Consider the following 25,849-nt stretch of genomic DNA (forward strand, 5'->3'; position numbering starts at 1 on the left):
GCCCAGCACAGTGCCTGCAAGAGTTAAATAAAAAGATAATTTTTTTTCAAGTCATTCTGCATCTGCTCATTCAAGAAGAAACAGTTCTACTTTCTGTTTCGTCAGTTAATCTGGGTATTAAGATGAGTGAAATGTTGAAAATGTTCTGTGACTGATTGGTAAATTCCAAGTTTTGCTTTGCAGAATTGACACTGCTTTCTCCATTTTAGAATAAACTGTAACCATAATGGATTTTCAATGACTAAAACTTTCCTTGGACTATGTAGAGATAAGTGGGTAAAAGAATGGAAATAAATGAAGACTTGGCCTACTATTAAGGAAAAAAATAGTGCCATCAATCAAAACTTAGTGGCACACAAATCTTTGGAACAGTAGATGAAAGAGGTTGCTTTGCTCATGAATCTCTCAGACTTTGTTCTTACAGTGTAGCTGTTTTTCTGCTCTTTGCTCAGTCACAAATTTTAAACTACCTGAGATCTTATCTTCCATTACACTATTCACAGGCAGAAGAAATCACTTTTTTCACCTACTCTGACTTACTGCATAAGACAAGCCATACAGCCTTTTCCACATCGAGGCCATCTCTATTTATAATGTAGAATATATCTATTTTTCTTCTTTTCCATTCCATTCTTGATAATCATTTTTCATGTCATGCAATGGAAAAATACTACACTATAGCCTGTCCTCAGTGTGTTGTTGCAATAAGTAACTGTGCTCAGTCCCGCATCGCTTCTGCTTGTCTAACATTACCTATCTTCACTTTTCAGTTACAATTATGAACCTTCAATAGATGTCTGCTATTCAGACGTTTATAAAGGACTAAAAGAATCTTTCAAAATCTGATCAAATCCACTCAACATCAGAATAGTCTGAAAATTTTTTCTCTCTTTCTAGAAGAGAGAAAAATATAGCAAAATTCCTTTTTGCTATAAAGGAATTTTTAATTGTATTATTATTATAATTATTATTTAAAGTTGCTTTTTGGGGATTCCTTCCAACATATCAGTACACTTTTGAACCACAGTCATAACAGCGTATATTTTACAAATAATTTGTCAAATATCCCTAAGTCTAGCACCTCAACATTTTACCACACAAGCACTCTTGCCCAGGGATTCATGTACCCATTACCCCACATACTCCATAGTGCCCTCTAGAATTTATGTTTATGGAATAACTAACTAAATAATTAACTACAACTTTCCTTTTGGTCTAAATCTAAGATGACATTTTCCTTGTAACAGTTGTTTCTTACACAGCATCCATAACTAAAGTAGAAAAAATAAAATGTTCTATAACCAAAATAACCAAATAGATACAAATTTACAAAGCATTCTGGATAAAGATAATGAAATGTAAAGATGAACCTTTTCTGAAATCTACAGGGCTCCTGGCTCTGAAAAAAAAAAATAAAGTGGTAATGTCACAAGAGCAGAGTTCCCAATGATTTCTGGAGTTTTACGTTTCTAATTAACTCTGAACAGAATGTCTGAAGACAATAAAACCTCTTCTCCATACACTAGACCTTGCAAATAGAGCCAGCAGACATTCTGCATGTTGATATTCAAGCAGATGGAGACTTTTTAGAGTTTAATAATTCCCATTTTAAGAGCTGTTGTTATCGTTGATATTTCAGTAGCACTTAACAACCACGGCTTGCATTGCTTGCTTTATGTTGTGCTCGGCACAGAGCTGGCAGACTCAGCAGTCTGGCCCTCGAGTGAAAAGGAAAATGTTGCTCACGGATAGGTTTAGAAGTAGGAGCTTTGAATGTCCAGTTCAAGTCCACCTATTCTACATATGGGCTCAGGCAGCCACTTGGGTGAAAAATATGGCTTGTCTTCAGAAATAATCATAAAGCTGAATTCCACCTCAGGCATACAAGTGCATTTAGGGAAAAAATCTAGCGAGTGAAGCTACTCTAAATTTGTGATGATTTAAATAAGAGTAGATGATGGGGTATTATCTGCTTCCTGGTTTATAACAGCTCAAAGGTTCACATGGAAATGTTACATCTCTTTAGTATAACTCTCATAATCATTCTTTTGCACATAGAAAAACACAGGTGACAGCAATATTCAAGTTGTCCAATAGAACATGAATGATTTCAATTAACTAACTTGCCAACTGATAATAAATACATCAAACAGAAGGAAAAAATAATACTGAATGGACATAGATTGTGTCTATCATGTCCTACCTACTAGTGAACTTCATTATCTGTTGCCCATATGCATTCAAGACGGTTCTTTATATATATATATATTATGTGTAGATGGAAGATGGTCAACATCTTCCAATTTCCACTAAGTAAAAAACAATCTGCAATTTAAGCTTGTAACCACATTTAGCAGGAAGTATACTTTTGGTCCCTGCTCATCCTCCAAAATGCTGAAACACTGGCAAAACCTTGCTTTGTGGTGTTGGGGGGTGGACTGATGCAATGGAAAGCAGGACCTTACCAAACTTTTCCTTCCTTCCCAGAAGGAATAGTTTAGGACGGGTGGAATTGGGTTTACTGGAGAATTCCCCTGATGGGACACAGGGTGGACCTTCCCAGCAAACAGATTGACCTTCTAGTTGTTATCTACAATTCAAACCCTGAACCAGGATATTAATCAGGTATTCAAGTTTCAACATAAAAATCGATGTTCAATCCAGTTAGTTAGAATTAACTTCTGTTCCAACTATAATTATATAATCAGCTTTCAGATTACATGTCAATTATATCTTCACTAATTGTCAAGTATTTGGTTCTAAATCTTTTTTTTTTTTTTTTTTTTTTTTTTTTTTTTTTTTTTTTTTTTTGTTTTTTTTTTTTTTTTTTTTTTTTTTTAATAATTTTGTGTTTACCTTGTTAAGACTAGTTTAGCCTAAAACTGCTTCCATTGTGCTGTGTCATTATTTTTGGTTAGAAATAATAAAAAACAAATATAAATAAGCAGACATTTGAAGCAATAATACATAGCAATGAAGCTAGCAGGCAACCTAGTTCATTTGTCAGAATTTCAGTCAGAAATTATTATTAGTAAAGTAATAGTAAAGTCATTGCTATGACTGATGATAAACACTGACTACATTTTTACTGTTGAAGGACAGACTCCTATGATAAACCAATTTGATCTCACACAATGATAAAATTTGATATGATGATATGTTAAATCTGACAATTCCTACAGAGAATAAAGTTGAAGAGGAATATATTTTTATTACATGTGACAGATACAATGGTATCAAGTAGCTCTATATAGAAGAACAAGGCATTATCATAAAGCTTAGATGGTCAATTGTATTAGCATTCAAGTAAATTTAACTCACGAAGCAATAACTATCTCATGCCTCAGGAACTGAAATGGATTCTTATGGCTATCAGAAACATAAACTGCTACTAACTGGCACTGCCTACATATAGACTAGCATATTATAAAAAAGGGTTGACTTTAGTAGGTGCTTCTTCAAAACCCTGTAAAGTGCATATTTTTAATATAGATATTAAATATAGATATAGGTATAGATATAGGTATAGGTATCTGTGCACTTGCTGGCTTTCTTCCAATTGATTTCTACTAGCAATTCATATAGAGTTTGCAGTAAGATCTGAAAGCAACCAGTTATATACATGGGAGAGAACAGTTAGGTCATTGGGACTAGCTCCTGCTTCAAATTAACATCCTAATTAAACAAACTAATGGAAGAAAAAAGAAGGAAACAAACAGTGAAATACATGGATTTACCACAGAAACCCAAATACCTTAAGAAAAATGTAGCTAGATACCCTGGCATAGTCCTCTATTTCAAAGATGGATTGGTCTGAAGAGCAACAGCACATGCATTTGCCAGAATTCATTTTTAAAAGCATGAGCAAGAAAAACACAATTTAACTACCATTTACAGGGAGTTTTTGAGCTAATTTATATGAATTACTTTGCACATTTTATTTTCTGATGTTGTGAATCTAAATGTAGACAAATTTACAAAATATTATCATGTAATCCCATCAAAAAATGCTTAATGATAGCATTCTTCAAGCACACGAATTGTCTTTCCACACACTCAGAAAATTGGGTCAATATATCAAGATACCAACAAAGCTAAACAGAGCACTCATGGCAAAGGTCCAATACAGAAGAAAAGCATGCACAGAAGGGACAGCATAAAGCCATGATTACCCTCATCTGGTCTGCTTATCCTGCTTTGAGGAGGAAGTTGGACTAGACCTCCCAAGGAACCTTTCCACACAAATTATTCTGCAAATCTGTCACTCTACATCTACAGTCTAAACATCTGCATCCACACTAGTTGTCCAAGCTCCCGTTATGGTCAGTGGAGCTCTTGTCAATGTAGTCAATGGAATTTAGTCAGTAACTCATATGACCCAATATAGATGTCTATTTTAGGATGGGATGAATCACATTGCTTCATTAACTATACTGACTAACTCTTCATTGAATAAAGTTAGCTTCCACAGTCATATAACCACCCCTTTATTCTGAAATATCAATTTTCAAATACAACTATTCCCATTACAAATATATATATTCTGGAAGTATACACTTTGTTTCAGCAGAAAATGCTCAGATAACTCTAGGAATGATTTCTGGTACAAATTTACAGAGTTATGAAATACTTGTAGTACTGAAGGTAGCACTGCCTGTTACATAGTATGCATTAAGGGTCTCGTGACAGGATGATCATGCAAAATCATAGGCTCCCATTCCTTTCACCCTCATCTTGCATGACCTCAGTGACACAGACACCAGTAGAAGGTGCATCTACAGGCTCTACTGCTCTGCCCAGTCTTTATCCACATTTCTTTTTTCTGTAAAACATTTCTTCAAACTCTTCTACTACCAACAGGTGCAGCTTCAAAATTTGCTTTGAAACAGCTCAACTACATAAACTTGCAGGAGATTTGTGTTAAAAAGAGCGAAGGAAAGTACTGCAAGAAGCTTTATCTGGGGCTTTGCATATGGAGTCTCCTGGGCCTGGGAGGTTCATTTAAGCTCAGTCTCTTTGCCTTACACAAAGCCTAAGTGCAGTTGTAGGCGCAGTTGTAGACTTTTTATGCTTTGCCATGGGCCTTGACAATCCTAACCTTCACTCAATGACTTAACTTCAAAGCTGCTTTATCACTACAGACTGACACTTAGATTTGAGGCATGATCAAATCAGTATTAAGTATTAACCATTCCAAAGTTCCTATAATACCCTTTTGTTGTTTTTTTTTTTTTTTCTTGGCAACTATGATTATGTGAATAAAATTTCTAACTGTAAGCAAATTACACATCTTCAAAAGTTTTCCTTCTGGACTTAAATCATTGCACATTGAAATACAGCAGTAACATTAAAAAAACAGCATGTATTACTTCAAGTGATTGTATCACATTAGTCACTTCCTGAAGGATTTTCTTCATCATAATGGTTTTACTCATGAAGAATGAAATTTGTCACCCACATTCCTAATGAGCACTCTCCTTCTTCCTGAATAGCTCAATCAAGCAACCAAGTTACTTATAGGATAAGGAACTTCTTCAAAGGACTGAAATATAACACTAACTACCCTGTCCATAAGCAGTAAGGCTAAAATAGACCAGACTGTCAGTGAGGAAGTTTATTACTTGTAAGACTAAGACTTGAATTGGTAGTTTCCAAAATGTAATTCTAAAAATTGTCTAAACTTTGAATGTGCTATATTGAGGGCTCTAGTGCCATACCTTTGAACATATGTGAAGGAAGCTACCAAAATGAGACAAGTTTCTCACTTACCTAACCAGTTTAGGTGGTAATCTTAAATGCTACTATGAAAATACATCCCTAGAGACAGAATGCAGGCACATAAATGTGCATTTATTTCTGTTTCTGTTGGTTTCTAAAGTTGGCTAGTTTCAGCTATATATATCACATGACTACTGAAAATAAGACACATATTTTCATTGATTTGAATAGTAACTACATGAGGCTGATTGATCTGCCCTAAGCTCTCTGAAATCTGAGTAATTTCCAGCAGCTCCTGGAAAGTTGATCAGGGAAAATGACATTTGTATTACTTATTTGATTTCTTTTGAGAGGTCTGTCTTCTGAACAATTTCATTAAGATTTTAAAAATGTACTTCAGTTGCTTCTTAAATGGACATGAGGAATATCTGCTTAAAAGGAGGAGTTTCAGCTGCACGACAAAAATAAGAACYATTCTTTACAATAGACCACAAATGTGGTGATTCTTTGCCAGAGTTCAATTAAGAGTTGATCTCAAATATTTTTTTTTCCCCTAGCTTAAGCTAAAAGGGAGTTACATCAGCAAGAGTCAGCAATAGAAGTTTGCAGTATATATGGACAGTGCTCATTAGAAAACAAAACCAAAAAAAAATGTATTTCCTTAGCTATTGCAGAAGTCAGGACAAAATGAATATATGAAGTATATTACATTTGAGGTCACAGAAGTGCAATGCATTGTTATTCTTGATTACCTAATGCCTTCCTACTTATTTTTACAGATAAACCAGCTATGGAGGTTGTATGACTTATGAACATATTAGCAATCTCTGCAATCAACCCTCTTATTCATATTTTACTCTCAAATGTCATCTCAAGCCAAAATTCTCCCCAAATCCTTCCCTTCTGTCACCTTCCAAAGCAGCATTACTCAGCAACTTCAACAGGCATCACAGGACTGCAGTGACAGACAGCCAGTGGCAGGGATTAAGTTCAAGACTCTGTTTTGGAGAAGTAATTACTTCTCCTACATCAATTACTAGTTTTGAAACTGTTGTAATCCTTTGCTGCCATGACTTTTCTACCTCCAATAGGCACTGAAAAGACTAGGAAAGACTAGGAAAAGCTAAGGAAAGGGTTTTTTGGTTTGTTTGTTTCCTAGTAAACACTGTGCTTGCAGACTGAGGTTGGATTGGTGAAATCCCACTTCCTGTGGAATTAAACAATGAATAAAGTCTGGATAGGGTGATGAGAATAATTGATTATATGGCCTTCGTGGATGTATGGGAAAATACCTGATAAAATACATGAAAATACCTGATAAAACTTGATAAACTGAATGCCTGATGAATTTATGGATAGTCATTGAAACCCCCTCCTATGACTGTCTGTCAATCTTTGGATCATACCTTTCTGTCTTTATCTTTGTAGGTCATGCATAGTTTAAACATATACTTCTTTCAATTTTCTCACTTAAAATTAAATTACAGTGTTTATTTGAGACCTAAATCAAAACCTCATGTAGTCAATGGACCTCCTGTCTATCCCAGGGCTTAATAGGTTTTATTCTCTGTCTTAAGAAGTAGGTCATTCAAATTTAAGTACCCACGTATCTTACAGATCAAGTTCCTGCATTTTGTCCATTTCTGTCATGGAAACAACAATTTCAATAAAATAAAAAATAAAATTAAAATAAAAAGTACACCAGAAGCAAAGTATAAGCAATAAGGGCGTTTGCAATCTTCTCTGAAAATTAAATACTGGAATCCTGAAAGATACACATAACCACATAAACTCTGAAGCCGCAGAAGAGGCCTCATTTGCAATGTCTTCTTGTGCCCCTATTTACTCCATCAATCACAAGGGTTCGCAATGTATTCTAAACCATCACGAATCCCAAACTTTAAAAGAGGTCCAGAAGTGTACACTATCTTGCATACGTATGAGGAAGTGGTGTAGAATGTGGACACACGTATTTGAATTGCCATAAACTGCCATTAATGTTTAATGATGCTATAAATAGGTATAATAGAAATTGAAGTGCATATCACGATATGCATAATTAAGAGTTCAATAAAATCCTTGTGTCCAATAAATTCATAGAAATAATTCCATCTACTGTATTGCACAATGCTGAAGCACTGTCTTCAGGTTTTCTACTTTCAGTAGATTCAAAGAATATAATGGGAAGGAAACACACTTATGTTAACAACTGATCTTATTACTTTTATTGCACTAACTTGCAAATAATCATCTTTCTGTCAGCACCTTCTTTTTCCACTTGTCTAGTTTCATTTCTCTTAATGTTTAAGAATGGATTTAACTTTTTGGTAATTAAATAAAATGAGATGTTCACACATTTAACTTTTCTATCAAGTGGAAAATAGGCTATAAGAATAACTGCTTTAGAAAGGCAAAAAAAAAAAAAAGGTGGAGAGAAGAGGATGATACTATCATCATAGTAGTAGTTTGATCACAAAATTCAAGATAGATGTCCTTTTAGAGAATTTTTGGCTTGAAGAAAATGTAGAGAAATAATACCAAGAAAACATTAGACAAGATCTGAATAGAAACTGTATACCTACAGTATATTTTAAAATGTGAAATAAGTTGCACCAGTGTAAAGATTATTTCTAAAAACTGCTGCCTGGTGCTGCTTTGTAAACAAATATATATTTAGTATGTGTAAATATAAAGTGTAATGTTTTAAAAAGGAAGACAATCTACTGTCATATAGTTCATTTTTATTCAATTTCTTTTTAGTCATGGAGTTATGTAAATAATGAGATTCTAATGCATGAAGAAAGGCACCTGAGCAAAGGAAACATCTGTGAGGACACCTTGCTTTCTCCTGCTTTCCATCAGAGGCATAAAAAAATTTAGTGTCCTATGCAATTCAATATTTTTCAATGCATTTTTCTATAAATTCTCACAGTCAATAAAGGACTATTTATAGAATGTCTATGTGCAAGCAATATGAAAATAATTCACAGGGATATTAATGCCCTACAATGCATACAGAATTACTCCTTTAATTATGACTGTAACTAAATATAACAGGTATTCAAGCAAGTCCCTTTAGCTTCACTATGTATTACACCTTGTCGAAAGTGTTGACCAGATTTATCATTAAAAGAATGACAATGCATTAACAAAACCTTAAGAGGTTTGGAGAAAAAGTAGCAAAACTAAAATATTAAAAAGGATGTCAAATCAGATGAGAGATTATGTTTTTCTCCAAAAGATCCTTGTGCTGATAGGTGATATAGAAGATAAATGGCAATGCATTTTCCCTTAGATGTCTGGGATAGTACTGTAATTGAGTCTCAGCTATACTGGGCTCACTACTTTAAAAGTTCACTACACAGCAAAATACAAATCTACTTGGCTCAGATGTGATTCAGGACAAAATAAAAGTATGCTGCAGGTCAGCACAAATGTGTATGCAATGCCTGCAAAAGAGATGTACAGCAATATTAGATAGTCCTATTTCAATTCTTCCTGTAATGAGTGCAAAGTTTACACAAAGTACAAACCTTAGCCGACTTGGGCACCATTAACCTTGAGAAGCATGAGTCACCTTAAATATATGCAGTTTTCTTCTGAGATGAATATTTAAAACATTTAAGCAGGACAAGCAAAAAAAAAAAAAAAAAAAGGCAAATTCATTACATCTGAAAAAAATCTAAGCCAAACTGTTTACTTATTGACTTGTAAGTCAAACTTATTTAATTAACAATTAAACAATTTTTTTAAAATACACTGTTTTTCAGTGTACCATAATCAGTTCAAGTTGTCCAGCTCTGATGGGAAATTAACAGAAAAGAAGGAARTAAGTGTATAAGGAGACACTAAAAACATGAACTGAGCAAAATGGAATGTTAGTGTTTCAATGAATTTTCAGTATGAAATAGGCTTTTGATAAAGAAAAAAATGCCTATTTCAATATAAAACTTTGGAAAAAAAAAGGGAGTATTTTAAAATCTTGATATATCTTCAAATGCAGGAGAAAGTGGCATTTCGGCTGAAATTATAGATATGACAACTCCGAAATGCCAATAGGCAGCTAATGAAAAGCACAGATTCAAACTTACACCATATTCCTGTTCTGCTGCCAGACTTTGTTGGAATGGTCTCATGCATGCCTGACGAGAGCATCTCCCAGGGACATGGGGGGCTGCATCATTGTGTCTCCATGATCATGGATACATCACACAACTGTTGTGTGTCATGCAACTTAATCCTTATCAGGGAGCCATGGAAGCAAGTGAGGAGGGAGTGTCCAAAGCAGAGCATGTGCTCAGGTTGGCTTTATGTACAAAGACAAATTTCAATGTTTGATTAAAAATTCTGGTTGAACTCTGATGTGAAAATATATATCTATATACACATTTGTGAAAATATATATCTATAGACACATTTGGAAACTTAAGTCTGTTTGGTTTTTAATATGTTTCGGTGTATCTTGTAGTCTTTTCGCAAATGTAAAGGACCTAGGATCACACAGTAGAGATAAGAGATAAGARATAAGGGCTTCCTCGTATCTTGAAAATGATATTCATAAATGACCTACCAGCATTTTGAAAAAAATATATATTTTTATTCATTATATGTAAAAGAGATATGATTACTGACTGATAACAAGTGTGACACACCTAAAAAAAATTGTCAATAGATTTTTATTGACTCACACTACTACACTGAAATTGAGGTGAGGTTCACACAGATCTGACATTATTTTCAAAGTATTTCTACAGGAAATAAACCTGCAGTTTTTGGCACAAACTATTCAGCTACCTGCTAGGGCACAATCTCCTCAAAGGAGTTACATTCATTAATATTATAAATTTAATAACATGATTCCTTCCACTCAGCTTCTAAAATCTCTTTTCTTTGCATGACAACTGGACTATTTCCAATGTGAAGGGTGTTTGCTAAGGAGAAAAAAAGAAAGTGAAGATTACTAACCCCAGAATGCTAAAAGCAGAACATCACCATATGGTCCTTTCACGCCTTGTCCTCAGGAACCTGGGTTACCTCACTGTTTGAGTGATTTCCCCAAGCTCCAAAACATACAGGCAAAACAAACATCCTTCCCCATTCTTCTCAGTGAGTATTCCGGTCTGGTACAGCCTAATGGCTGTAATTGTTGGAAAAACAAACAAACAATCTTTTTTTTTTTTTCTCCGATGGAGCACCATTTTTTTTTTAATTGAGACTGAATAGTTTAGCAACTGCCAACTGCTTAGCTCCCTCATCAGCATCAGTTGATGACCTCCTGCTTCAAATCCTGCAGGACAGCAACTTAGACCACTTACTGGCATGAATCTAATCTCTTTTCCACTATTCAGTTGCTTGGTTTCCCCACTAGTCACTGGATTAATGAAATTTATTCATAGATGATATCTAATTTAAAGCCAGGTTTGTTCTCATTCTGTTGTTCTTCAATTATATGCATTTCAACAACATTTACACATTCATCAATACTGATGGTCACTGCTCGTGCATGTCCAATTAACTGCACAAGGCCTTTGATCACACTTGCAGCCCCACTGCCCCACTGAGTTCAAATCCCCACAGCTGCAACACAGAGGTGGCAGTGGACCTGCTCTCTGCACAATATTGATCTTTCCTTACTCACATACCAGTCATGGTGCTGGTAAGTATTAGCCTTTTTGGTCACAAGAGTGACATGAAATACTAGGCAGGCAGAGACTAGAATTTTCTAACTGGTGTAACACATGAATAGATTAATTATTAAAGACATAAGGTCATTACCAAATGCATGCAAATGTTTAAATTTACACTAGACTATTTTTTCAGAATTTCATTAAAYGTACAAAGTTTAGATATTTCCTTTAGCCCTAGTAATACAACCACTATATTAGCAAATATCCAATGCAAATATTTTTCACATATTTCACTTAATAAAAGTGGGTCAAAGTACTTCAGAATCCTTGAGCTTTATGATCAACAGTGCCTGAATCGCCCACCAATAATTAAACTTTTTAAAATAAGCAGTTTCACTTCAGTAAAACATGAAAAAAGTACTTTTATGTAAAGTAGGCTTCAAAAGTAAAACTCTCTTTAAAATACAAAGTTCCTTAGAAAATGCTAAACCAAATACAGTTAATGTTAGACTAAGTTTCAGAAGTCTTCTTCCTCGCTTAATAATAGGGACACCAACCAAATTTGTGATGAAATTACGAAGAGGAGAATCACCTGGCTGCAGGCCAGGTCAGTAATTTTCCTGATTATCTGCTTTAGATTTCAGACTCCAGTTTGACCCTCACTAATATTCTCGTTCTATAGTCTATCTGATTTCCTAATAGCAWGGGGAAAAATGTAGAACACACACAGGATCAATGCTGAAAGCTCTTTCATTCACCTAAGCAGTCTTCCTTTCTGAAGGCACAAAGTTATTGAGACACTGACTAAATTTATATAGGCAAGGAATTCAGCGTACATAAACTCTTAAGTGGAGGAGGAAAATGGGAACTGTTTGTATGTAGGCAGCAGCACTTCACTAGGTATCCCTTTGGATTTCACATCATCAATGGCCATTACAAGCATTAATAAAAGCCATCTGGCGTTTCRTAGTTGCACAGTCTATGCATCATTGTTTCAACAGTATTTATGCTTTCCCAGGGTACTTGTTTTTGAGGGACTATATGGAAACTTGGAAGTTTAAATGAAGAAAACAAGCAGCAGGTAATTAACTGTAATAATGATGCTACCAAAGGTCAAATTATCACTTTTAGTAATGATACTAATCTGTTTTTCAAACCTCACATTAGTTTCAGGAAAACAATTCCCAAATTTTATGGTAGTAATTGCCAAAAAATCAGCAAGACCGCAAAGTATATAACTATAATGCATGTAGCTAGTAACTGTGGAGATCTGAAGCCTTACTCTCAAATTCCACACCAGAATTAACTTCTGGTTCAGAAGTAGCAAAGATAACCTGAGTGGCAAGCAATGAAACTGCACAGGTACATAACTCACTTGGGATGAACAGCCCTACTGAAGTGCAAGACATTAGTTCATTGAGACTGTTGTGAGAAAGTAATAGTGTTTTTATTTCCCACCATGCTGAYAAGGAATTCAAACGAAACCATCATAGAATATCTAGTAATTATTAGCTCATCTGGATACAGTGGTCTGCGATGGACTTCGCTTCCCTTGCAGAATCCAAAAGAACGCAAAATTTACAGATTTTTGTTGACCTGGAGACAAGAGCCATGGCTCTTAACATCACTGTACCAGGTTTGTGCTGGGAGGGGTGAGAGTCCTGAAATCACATGTCTATTTGAAGATCTATGCTTTRTAATATAATATAATCAGAGAGGGAATAAACTAAGCAAGTCACCAGCACCTAAGAGGATCCTCTTCCTTTTCTCTTCTCATTTTTTTTTAAGTGGCCCTCACTGATAGGTTTTGTGCCAAACATGCTGCCTCTTGCTCAGCTATCCTCAGAGACATGTCGAAGTGAGAGCCCCAGAGACATTTCCTCYAGTATCTGTACTTCAAAGGAATTTAAACAGGAACTAGCCACTACTAAAAAAGAATCATTCAGGAGTCATCTGCAAAAAATAGAGGTTCTAACCTGACTATTCTCTAGAGGCCCAAGAAAGGAATTTTTGGAATGTAGCGTTAGATCTAGGGAAGGATGTAAACTCTGAATATGTATTTTCAAACAGCCTAGACTCAAGTCTGCATGTTTCAGCATTTTTTTTTTTTTTACCTTTGCAGCTATCTTTACCAAAACCTTACATCTCTTGATGAAACTTCAACCTTGTTTCAAAGGAGAATTCAGGCACTAAACATGCCTTATATATTTATCCATGTTCAGTTTTAATTGAATCATCCCTTAAAGGGTCATTCCATATTGGTCCCTCCACCTTCTATATACAGGACATGGGAAGAGGTTAGAGGTTTTTTTCTATAAAATTAATCTCTATTTTAAGTATATTACACTTTTGAATCAGTTTAACAGGAAAAGTAGGATACCTCTTTTGGACTTTAATTACTTTCATTCTGATAGTTGAGAAACACACTAGGCTTTTTATTATCTCATTCTCTTTTCAATGCCAGATTTTATTTTTCATAATAATAATTMGTAGTAATTTTAATATTTTTTCTCAATTATAAAGGCTTATGAATGAATAGATAAAATTTCCATAAATATTAGTGAATGCCTTGTGTTAGCTTGTTTATGTATAATCTAGCTACTAATATTAAACAACAATATTGCCCACTTTCTTACAGTCAAATTTTGATGAGCTTTAAGCCCAAGGGGACATAGAAGGAGCAATGGTTGTTAGTTTTCTCTTTGTACATTAAGTGCAAATTCTTCTTTGCTGTGTATCCCAAACACTATCTGCCTGCAAAACAATTCACCACTAAACATAACAGAAAAGAATTGAACTTCTATTAGGAGTCAAACCTGCCAGCTGCAGAATGGTCTAAACTTTCTCAAATTGGCAAAACATGATAGTACAGAGTTGGTAAATTCAAAAGARGCAATGGATATCATCTCAGCTGATGCAGGACATTGTTCTAGGGCTTGGGAAACTAGAGATGGCTCATCACCTCATCTCTTTGAAACATCCCTGTAGAGCTCCTTAAAGGAGCCTATCTCCATTTGAGGATTTAATTGCAGGACTCATTTCACTTGTGGTATATTTTTATTTCTCTTTAAGCCAACTATTCAAGTCAGGATAAAACTATTCAAGTCAGGATAAATTCCCTTACATTTTAATGGGTCACACCTGCTGAGGGCCTTGCTCCAAACCTAGTGAAGGTTTGGAGAGGTGGAAGTGCCAGTTACCTACATCCACCTGTGTCAGTATCATCCTCCTCCAGTTTCTTTGGGAGGAGGTACAAGAAACTAAGAAGCTCACAGGTATATGACAAGTACCATAACAGCCGTCTCCTCTGCAAAGATATCAATTCCAAATCCAATCATCCAATATCCAAATCCAATATCAATCATATCAATTCCAAAATGCTAACTACAATTACAGAAGTCCTAATTGAGATATCAAGGCACCATTTTAAATCTGCTACTGAGKTTAATGATAGCACTGCTTATTTCAAGTTCGTCTTGCCACTCTCCACAGCATTTGTGGAGAATAATAAAGTCTATCTTTATTATTTGGTTTGACCTAATAAATACCATCCATAAAGGAAAGTATTTAATTCTATTTAAATATATATATATTTAATACCTACAATATGACCATATGGATTGAAGAGGCACTATTAGATCACYGATTTATAAACACCTGCTTACAGATTCCCACACTCCACATCAAACAGATTAATTGCATGCACTCTGCGTTAAAAATAAGACACCCACACAGATGATAATCTTGGTAATAAATAAGAAAAATTACTCTCCATTATAAAATTGTCAATATCATCTATTCTGAAGATCTTTTTTCCAGTCCATCTTTTATAAGTCTGAGACCATGTCATTTCTGAGACTATGCCCTTCCCCAGTCCTCTTTGCCATTTCTCCAATCAGAGCAATTCTCTTTTTTACTGTAAACCCAATAAATTATTTCACACATGGAACTTTTTTAACTTTCCCTTTTAAGTCCCCTTCCAGATGATTTTATAGCTATCAGTAGACTAAAAAGCACTTCTGTTGCTCCCTTTGCAGTGCTATTCGATTAAATCTATTAGCACGCTCACGTACACATGTTCCATTTTGAGCTCTTTCTATTCATARGGTGTGACTCTATTAATATGTTATTTTCCACTTGCTACCCATACAGATTCTGTGGGCTTTTAAAAATCATTCCTTAGATTTTCTTTCCTATTTTTTATAATCTTCTTTTACATTTTTACTATTACACTGTTTCATGGCAGGTGCTATGCTACTGACCCTGCTGCCTCCGCATACTTAAAGCATCACACATCTTTGCTCATATTCAATATTCTCTCAGCAGCTTCACTGATTTTYAATGCACAAAATGGTCGTTGCCGCACACTTCAGTTCTTGCTTTTGCGGTTGTGATCTTGTGCTCTGTTACTAAAAATAGAACTGCTTCCAACTACCTGAGCTGGAAAGCTAATTAAAGAGCTAGTAAACAACACTCCTCCCTATTGAGCAAATAGCAGGATGAGGAGTCTGTGCTAATGCACTAGGGCTCACATGGTCCTGGGGATCTCTGAAATCYATCAAGTGTCATTTATTTAATCATTTGTGGTTGTTCGCTGCATGGATAAATTACTATTTAAGCAAATAAATTATTTGATTGTTGGATCAACAAATCAGAGAGGAAAAAAGAATAAAGATCTCATTTTAGGGGGAAAGAATGACCTAATTCTCATCTTGCACAAATAAATATAAATTTGCATGAAATAAATAGGATATTGTTGATTCACACCCAGGTAAAAGTCTGGTTCTCTTATTTCAATAAGAGGAATTATCAGAAGATGCATTCTTTACAGAATAAATAAATAAAGCTAGTTCTGTCACATATAGGCAAGAATAAGCACCTGTCACTGATAGAAAACACGCTTCTCCATTTAAAGGTCTCCTGACTATATTTACAGTGCAGTAACACGTTGACCAGAATATATTCCCTGGTAGAAGTTAAGATAGCGATGTCCAAGGAATTTAAATGCTTTCTTTTTTGTGCTTGTCAATGAAACAGTTTCCATGCTCCCTGGGACTGTTTTTTACCATATAGCTCAATACAGGCATTGTTAGCAACAAGATTTGGACCATCACTCAATCCATAAAACTCATCTCATTTCAGCTGTTGCTGAGGCAACAATTTATAGATMATACATAAGCACCTGTTAGATATACAGCTACAGCCCCAAAGCAGAACTGTAAAATACTATGCTTGTTTCATCCAGAACATCTCTGGGGACCGAAAGGAAATACAATATTTTTGAACTGTGTTTTTTCCCTCTCTCTATTTCTGAATGCAGAAAATAGAAATAAAAAATGTGCAGAAGAGTACAGCAAAAGACCAGTTCCTCCTAGCCTTCCAAAAACACTCTGACATTCTACTAATGGCATTAGAAAGTAGCTTGATGTAATGTAGAAAAGAGTATGCTAGTGAGCATAAGCTTGTCATCATGTTCCTGTTGTATAACAGGAATTGCTGTATACTATATTCATATATACAGGGACAGAATTGGTAGCTTGGGTTAAATATACTCCTCGCAAAGCCTGTTTGGGAGAAGAGTATATGAGCTCCCTCTTTGTCTTCCATTTTTATTCAACTGAGAGTCAGGCTGTCAGCCAAGCAAGCTACCTCCTATTAGAAGAGTGGTTTGTCAGACTTAAAATGATGGAAAGCAAGATAAAATGGAAAACTGTGGACAGACACAGAAACGTATGGTAGAAGAAAGAAGAGCAAGCAGCAGAGACACAGTAAAGAGGCAAGGAAAGGCTTTGGGAATTTAGACTGCAGGAAAAAAAAACATCACTAGTATTTGAAGTTGTGCATATTCAAAATAGTTGAGAGAGAGAGAGATCTCTGATAAAGCAATGAGGGAAACCAGTGTTCTCATTTTGAAAAGAAATAGAGAGAATAAATCATGACACTACAATGAATTCCTACACCACAACACCTAAGTCAATCCTGAAACAAGTCATCTCACGCACAAGGATTTGCACAAGTCATTTTAGTACAATGCTTCACCATAACCAAAAAGCATGTATTAGCATAACTGAGCACCTCAGTCACCTAAAATGGACTTTTCAGCACTTTAAACTTAAACACGTATATGTGTGTGCACTCATATACTCACACACGTGCACATGCTGTGGGAAGAAGCATGGTGATGAAAGRACATGTATGTTTGATGGATTCCACCTCACAGGTAATAATAAAAGTTAAATAACTTGCTGCTTTATGCAAAAGAAAGAAAGTATCTTTCTGAATTTTAAGTCCTTTTTTTGACTCTTTTGACCTTTTTTTTTTAAGGATTGCAACGATAGTAAATATATTCATAATCAAACCAAAAAAGTGACAATGACAGCAGGGCAAATGCTTTCAAATGTTTGGGCAAATGATCCTGTAGCTTAGAAAATAATCCATAAGAAAAACATATAATCACAATTTTCTGTCTGCAGTTTCTAATTTCTCACTACATTCATAATCACCTCACGGCCGTGATGTGATCACCTTTAACCCAAGAAGCCACTGACACCTACTTTTCTCAAGTACTGAGTAAAMCGAGTTACACATTCAGATTATTTTTAAGTATTTCCAGGTGGTCTGCTTTTGTTGAGACTTGCCAATTTGATATGCAATGTAAATCTTGAATCTTGTGATGGAATGTAAAATGCTTTTCTTTTAAGTTTGTTTCCAATCCCCTTGCACTTTATGAAAAACTTTCATGGGGGTGGCGCAAGGGGGAGAAAAGGTAAAAAGGTAAAATGCAATGAAACTGTTGAAAATAAGTTTTTTTTACTTCTTTTAATTATGAGTTGACCCCACTAGACTCTCTCAGACAATCATGGGAAAGGTATTTTCAAACACTTATCTATTAACAAACAAAATGTCTTTGTAAACTTTGTGTACTTATTCTATACCACATAGGTATCACTCAAACTTCAACCTTTCTAATGAGTAACTGAACATGTACAAAGACTCCAGAGACATAATGAAATTAATGGAATAAGCTTATTAAATAGTAGATGAGGGGAGAGAAACTAATTAACACATTTCTTCATTCAGTAATGTCCCGAATCAGAGGTATTGATTAAAGGAGGAAGAGTACATATTAATGCATTACATTGAAACTTACTGAAGAGAACTTTATCCCAGGGTAGACCGGAAAGTAGAATAGTTTGCTGTATTGTAGTAACACTATTTTCAGAAGATTCCATATGCATAATTAGCTATTTGCTTATGCCTCAAAAATCAGCAATCAGCTGCACTAGACTCTTTTAATATGTAAAAATAAATAAATAATCATTCATTCGAAGTATTTCCCAGCTATGACCCAGTTTCACACAAATATTTATTTTAAGAAAAAACCCAGATGAAGCATTCACATTTTTCACAGTAATTTGATAGCCAAAATACAGCCTGGCCTCCGCAATACTGGAAACCTGCTGGTATTAACAAATTACATGGCCTTACCTCAGCTATGTGCGGCATGGGGTTAAATCCACAGAGATTGCACACTACCTTCTTGCATTCTGTACACGTGTTGAAGTTGGGAGGATCCTTAGAACCAATATTGAGTCCAGTTTTACAAAGGGGACAAGACACTTGGGCTTGGCTAGCCTTTTCCTGCTCTGACAGCCCAGGAGGTTTTTTAGCTTCAACAGCCTGTGGCTTGCTATCTTTAGCCAAACCAGGTTTCTTTTCTAAATCAGATCCCTTAGTGGTTAAAATGCTGTCCACTTTTGTAGGMTCTGATTTTTCTGCCGTTAGAGGTTTGGCTTCTTTCTTTACAGGAAGAGATTTTGGAGGAGGCTGAGCCTGACCGGCCTCCTTTGGGAGTGCCTGTGAGGCAGATGGCTGTGATGGGGGCTGTGGTTGCTTCACAGCAGGGCTGGGTGGAGGAGGACCTGATGTCTGAGTTCCTGGCTGACCTGCTGTGGAAATTAAATTCGAGGCCTGGCTAAAGATCGAAGCTCCAAATCCAAAAAGCTTGCCAGTAACTGTTTCTTGTGGTGTTGTAGGCTGAGGCTTAGGCGCATCCGTGATACCTCCTAGATTAAGGCTGAAACGCCTTTGCTGCTCTGGAGGTTTCTGAGGTTGCTGGGGTTGAGGCGTCAGCTGCGCTTGTGCYGGCTTGGGGCCTGCCCCTACTTGTGGTCCTTTTGGAACTGGTTTGGTCTCAGGCTTTGGAGATGGTTTTGTTGGTGTCTTCTTAGGATCCTCTTTTGTTTGCATTGCCTCAACAGGCCTTTGTGTTTTAGCATCTGCTCTAGGCCCAGGCTGAGAAGCAAGCTTGGGATCTGATTTCTGCCGAGACACTTGTGGTAGCGGTTTGGAATCTGGCTTGTCCCCAGGCGGATGAGCATCTTGTGATGGCTTGGCAAGGTCTGGTTTGGGGGAGTCTGTCACTTTATGTTGAGTTGATGGAGCTCTGGAAGCTGCTGAGCCCTCTTTCAGTCCTGGTGCTACAGAGGTAGGCACAGTATCAGTTTTAGGCTTCTCTACACTGGTTTGTTTCTGTTTATCTTCAATCTGGGTTGGCTTAGCCTGATCAGGCTTTGGAGCAGGGTCCTTCTCTTGGGAGGTCTCAGTAGGTTCAGCACGAGGTTGCTTTGATTTTACAGGAGGAGACTCCTGTAAAGGAGGAGGCATGGATGATTGCTTCTTCTGTGATAGGGGCTTTTTAGATTCTGCTGGCTGAGAAGGATCAGGTTTTGGAGAAGCATCCTTCTTTTGAACTGGCTGTGCCTGAGGTGAAGATTTAACTGTTGAAGGTGGAATGGGTGTCTTCTGTTTGGATGGTAGTGGCTGTGGTCCAGGCCCATGGTCTGGTGCTAGGTCACCACCTAATGCTCTTTGCATCTGGCAGTTTAGACAGAGCCATTCTTTAATCTACAGGGAAAAAAAAAAAGATATTGTAATTAAAACAGTTTAATACAATCAGTATAACACTAGTACAACTATAGTGTAGGATACTGCTTGTTGCATTACTGCAGATCTTTGCATAAAAAATAGCGAGAAGTATTTCCGCTAATATTGCTTTGCAATTAACATTCACAACTGACTTTTTTTCATTCTTTTCCACATTTTTGTGATTCAGGCTATCAATGAGCCCCTGGTTCCAATGTATTCACACCAGGCTGGATTCAGTTTACACACAACAGAACAATGCAGGTAAAACCCCAGCAGAATGAAAAATTGCTTTGGAATTCCATGGGGCCTACCAATGATTCTTTTACAGCAATAATTTGTTAAAATGGAGATAGAAAGGGCACAAAAGCAACTAAMGTAGTTTAACGAATCAACTTTGCTGACTGAAATTGACCATTATAATCACAATAATTAATTACAGTCATTAGAACAAAAGTAAATGCATAATTACCTTTAAGTGTATAACTGTTCTTCATATAGCTTATGATTTTGGTAATGTTCTTAAGTGTACAACTGAGTTCTTCATATAGTTTATGATTTTGGTAATGTTTTAAATTATAGGACACAGGGGTCACATTGGTAGTGTGTATATATATATATATATATATATATATATATATTCACTGCATTAGGAACAGAGGTGTATTAATGAACTCCATGCACTTCCATAGACTCATACCTTACCACCAGGCTCTGAGGCAAGTATTCATTTGGAAACAGTTAAGAACTTTGTCTAAACACTGTTTTTTTTTTTTTGTTTGTTTGTTTGTTTTTTTTAAACAATAATTAGGCTTCACAAGTTTTCCCCAAAATAAGTTCCCAGGGTAATTCCCATAGGTCTGTATGCCATAGGCATATACTATAGCCCACTTTCTAACATATGGGAGAAGGAATAAAGTAAATAATGTATTTACCTAGGTTCCTTGCCAGTTCTACCAGCTCACAACTTTAATCTATTTTTCCCACTCCCCATAAAGTGTTATGAAGTAAACAGTACTTTCTACTAAGCAAACAAACAAAAAAAACTAAGTGGCCATCCTTACTATTGGCATACTTATTCTGATAACCACAGTAATTTTAAGTCCGTTTTCCAGAGTATATGCTAACAGCTTCACAAAAAGATGTATGATTCTTAAGAGTCATCAAGTTACCATTAATAAAAATGCTGCTGTCTTTGGTCTTTCATTTTCAATGTGAAGTTTTTTTTTGTTGCTGTTTTTTCAGGCTGTATAAATAATTCTCTGACCTGCTTGCAACCCATATAGCAAATAGATGTTAAAAAGTGAAACCAACTGAAACAAGATTGGCACACTTGTTTCAGCTCTGCTATGAAATTACTAAAAGGATTAAGTTCACAACTGCACAAGGGACCTGAGCAAAGATTACATTTAGCTCAACTTATATTTTGGCTGATTGGTGATCAGCTCACACAAGACTCTCCGGTCCAAGGGCCAATTTGAGCTCTAATAAATCTAATTTATAACAGCTGACTTTCAGTGTTAGTAATCTAATTTCATTATATAAATAGCTATCATTTCTGGATGACATCCTCATGGTTTTCTCTTGGTTTTGAAGTTTAATCAACAGACAAATTCTGGCCACATAGTCTGAATATCCATGTCAGCTAACACAGATGGCTGGTTTTGGCAAAGTGACTCACAATTTCTTATATTATGGAGATGGACTCTCCTCAACTGTAGTGAAAGGCAGAATTCCACAAAGAACATTTTCATAGACCTCAGTGAAAAATGCCTTTGCCATTAATCACAGATTTTTTTTTTTTTTTAAACAAATATTTGGACAATGCACCTTTTCATAGTGATTCCCTGCTATTTTAAGCAAGAATCAGCCCAAAAGTTGAGAAGCTCAAAGTGGGGTTTTGTTCTCCTGCTTATTTTTGCCACCTCTACATTTTTTTTCTCCTCACCTCCTTATTTATTTCCTCTCCTTTTATTTTTTTATCTTTTCATCTCCTAATGAAGGTGGTGTACTTTAAAGTTAAGTAACCATTCCTGCCAGCAGGCACTGGGTGGGTTCTGAACAAGCCCAAGGAATAAGTTTCCTGTATGGATATTTATTGCCTGCCTGTCCTTCATTCTGCAATAGAACCACAGCAGTAGCAGTTGCCTATGTGCTCATGTTCTGAGCATCTTCCAGAAAATACAATTTTAATATAGGATATATAGGGTAGRATAAGCAGTCCAATTTTCACATTTAAGTTGTCTAGATTCCAATAACATTTAAATTAAACATTTCGGCATGTCTTCAAGTTATAACTTGATCAAGCCTGATTACAGCATCTAACTAGAATCTTTAAAAAAATGTTATTTCTATACTACTGATTTCAACACAAATTTGTATAAAAGGCAACCATAAGTCTCTTATCTGCTATTTCCCCCACCTATAATACATATATGTATTTTCCATCCTCTGCTGTAAGATGAATCCTTTAAAAATAAAAGTGAATTTGCATCTCCTACAGCTAAGCATCAAAATGGGACATTTAGAAAGTTTCACTTTACTGTATTATTCTGTTAAATTCTTTCATTTTAGACATAAAATTCCTCCTGTGCATTTCAGCAGGAGGCACTAAGTGCCACAACACTAAAGCAATTATGACTTACACATACCATCTTCAAACAAATACGAAACTGTACAAACTGCAGTTCTTTGATTAGAGCTGCAGGAGTTCAAAATTAAGTACAAGAAAATGTGTCTTGCAACAAACACTGTTCTTATTTCTACTGTAATTAGAGAGATTTTCCATGAACTTTAATAGGGGTAGGCTTCTGTTAAATACAGACGGAACTTGAATGTTATTATGGATGATGTGGCTGTAGATACATAAAAAGCATCTTACTGCACAGCAGCTCTCCAATTTCAATCCTAAATTTCTTTCTCCRTATTTTATCTCTACTAGAATTAAAAGATCTAGCATGGACACATGAGCTGTTGTGATTCCCATCTACTGTAATGGAGATTCTTCTTTGTTGTTTAGGATCCTAAGCTGTGATTTTTCGTAAATTGGGTGTGTAAATTGGGTAAATTGGGGGTGGAAGGGGAAGAAGAAGGAAAGATGGAGAGAAAGGGATTTTAATAAATATCCTTAACTCTGATCCTTGACTGGGCTTTTGACCCTCTGAGAGGCTGAGAAATGATTGCTCTTGATACAACCTAAAACACATTTAGAGGCATAGTTCAAGAAAATTGCACTTTCCAGTTATTTTCAAACATACAGAACTATTCAGAACTGACTTCCAAATAATGTGCTTTCAAACTGTTAATATTCTTCCTAATGATAAAAATTAATTTTTGCAGCTGTTGCAGAAGAAATATTTGACATATACTTCCTCACTTGAACCTTACAGCAACATGAACAGCTTATAACAGACATATTTGGCAGATTTCACACAACAAACAAAACCTTTTATGCTAGAAACTTAATATCATTCTTGTTCAGATTTCAGATACTGAATACAGAAGATACTACTGTCTAACTCACTGATGTGGAAGTTAGCCTGCCTCAAAGCAAACAATTAAAATATATTTTATGTGCTAATCAGCCACAACATACAGAATAATAGTAGTAAAAGCTCCAAAGACTCTGCTAGAGGGGAACACCAAATGAATTTATTCAAGATGTTTTACTGATAATTAAAATGAAGAAAAATGCAGCACCATGTTCTATAGCTCATTTTGCTTTATGTAGTTCCATACCTATTGGATTAGTTGAATCCAATAATAAATATGGGTTATGCATCATTCCTCATTCCAAATACAGTCAACTGAATTAAAGGCAATATGGAACCTACTCCAAATTCCTTCATGATTTTTTTTTTTCAGATTTCTCTATCTAAAGCAACAGGAAATCTGTCAAAGAGCAAGTGCATTGATTGGCATGCTGAATTTCTCTTCTAGCTGATTATGCAGGGAAAGAAGAGAATCCAGCCTGATTCTAAGATTCCAGATGTGCAGTGATAAAGAAGTTTTGATTTGCAAATTGAACATATTTCATTTACAAATTGCTGGCACACAACAAAAATGAGCTCTCAAAAGTCATTTTAACAGTTCCCTTTCAGAGGAGGGCTATATTTTAAGATAATGGGCCTCATTCTCATTTAGACTAGTCATTTGGTACTATAAAAAGAGCGTTAAGATATGAATATAACAAAGATCATTACATTGGCACAGAAATGTAAGAGACGTTGCTGACATTACTTAGCTCTGCCCCAAAGTTTTATCAAGGAAATCAGCTTCTAGTTTGTAAACATATTAGCTTATTTGGTTCCTGACAGTTTCAGAGCAAAGTCAGAAAACCAGATTCAAGTCTTTTAGCACACGTTTCTGCTGAGATGCTTTGAGGAATCACTTTAGAAACAAGAAAGATGTACAACTGAAAAAGTCTTCTAAAGAATCTTGTCTGACACTGGAAACAAAGTTTTCCTTCAGCATTATAGTTTTATAAATAAAAATTTCAAATTTTCAAACTTATTAAACACAAACTTGTTCACAATATGAAATCTTTCTTAAATAAGGATGAATTAACACTACAAAACAAATATCTATTCTCCTTAGAATATTAGCTATTAAAAAACAACTAGTGAATACAGCAGGAAACATTGCCTCTAGATGCCCACAAGAACGGTGCTACATTCCAGGCAGCRTGTTCCCCATGTATCACTTCCAAAGGCTGCAGCAATGGAAACAAACACGGTTTCATGGTGCTATAATGCTGTTGGAGCAAAATTTTTAAGCAAATAGATTTGAAAGACTATTTTAAATGTCGTACCTTGAAGCTATTTTTAAACTGCTAAAATACATTCCTATAAGAACTACATTAYAGTTTTCACAGTCTTAAAACATGTTTCACTACACTGCTTAGATTACTAATACAAAAAAGCAGCAGTCTGCATATAAGATATGAGAGTTTGGGGAACTGTTATTTCATATCTTACATAATTTGAATCATAAAACAAAATAATAAATATAATCTTTTGAAACAAACATTACAAAAAATAAGACCTCACAAAATTTCTAAAAGTTAGATTTTAAAGCTAAACATACAGTTAAGCTGACTTAAAAGTAGTACTAGGGGAAAAAATAAACACAGCTCAGTGCACTGCATAATGCATCGCTGCAATAAAAGCYGTTTGTTTTCATTACCCGCACCTGGGTTTAATATACCAGAAATACATGAATGCTTAACAAAAGGTACACCTGGGAAGCAAGAAGACAGCAAAGAACAGTTTAACAAAGTTCATCTGGGCTGCACAGAGTGGGTGAAAACCATGGGAAACTGAAGGCAGATTATTTGGTCTGCTCAGATCAGGCCATGCTTCCTGCCCAGAGATTACCCAGAAAACAACATCTCCAAATCACGTGGACCAACATAGTAGTAAATTACAGTTGCTGGGCAACAGTAATACTGGTGCAGATGGCTCGCTGCAGTTGACATCTTTAGCTATGCAGATTAATTTATTATTTACTTGTGTTAAAACCTGGATAGGACAATTTTGTTCTTATTTTATTCCAGAGCTAATGATAAAGCAACTCAGAAA

General features: G+C 35.6%; 1 protein-coding gene across 1 annotated transcript in view; it reads right to left on the reverse strand.

Moving 5' to 3' along the window:
- The window catches only part of PCLO (piccolo presynaptic cytomatrix protein), a 320,601-nt gene that overhangs the window by 281,801 nt on the left and 12,951 nt on the right, over nucleotides 1-25,849 (reverse strand). Inside the window, exon 3 of the mRNA XM_026052206.1 lies at nucleotides 18,834-20,252. Coding sequence (XP_025907991.1) covers nucleotides 18,834-20,252 — 1,419 coding nt within the window. The remainder of the gene's footprint in view (nucleotides 1-18,833; nucleotides 20,253-25,849) is intronic.

The sequence above is a fragment of the Nothoprocta perdicaria genome, unplaced genomic scaffold (assembly GCF_003342845.1).
Source record: "Nothoprocta perdicaria isolate Ctin4 unplaced genomic scaffold, notPer1 scaffold_85, whole genome shotgun sequence".
In the NCBI taxonomy this organism is placed as follows: domain Eukaryota; kingdom Metazoa; phylum Chordata; class Aves; order Tinamiformes; family Tinamidae; genus Nothoprocta; species Nothoprocta perdicaria.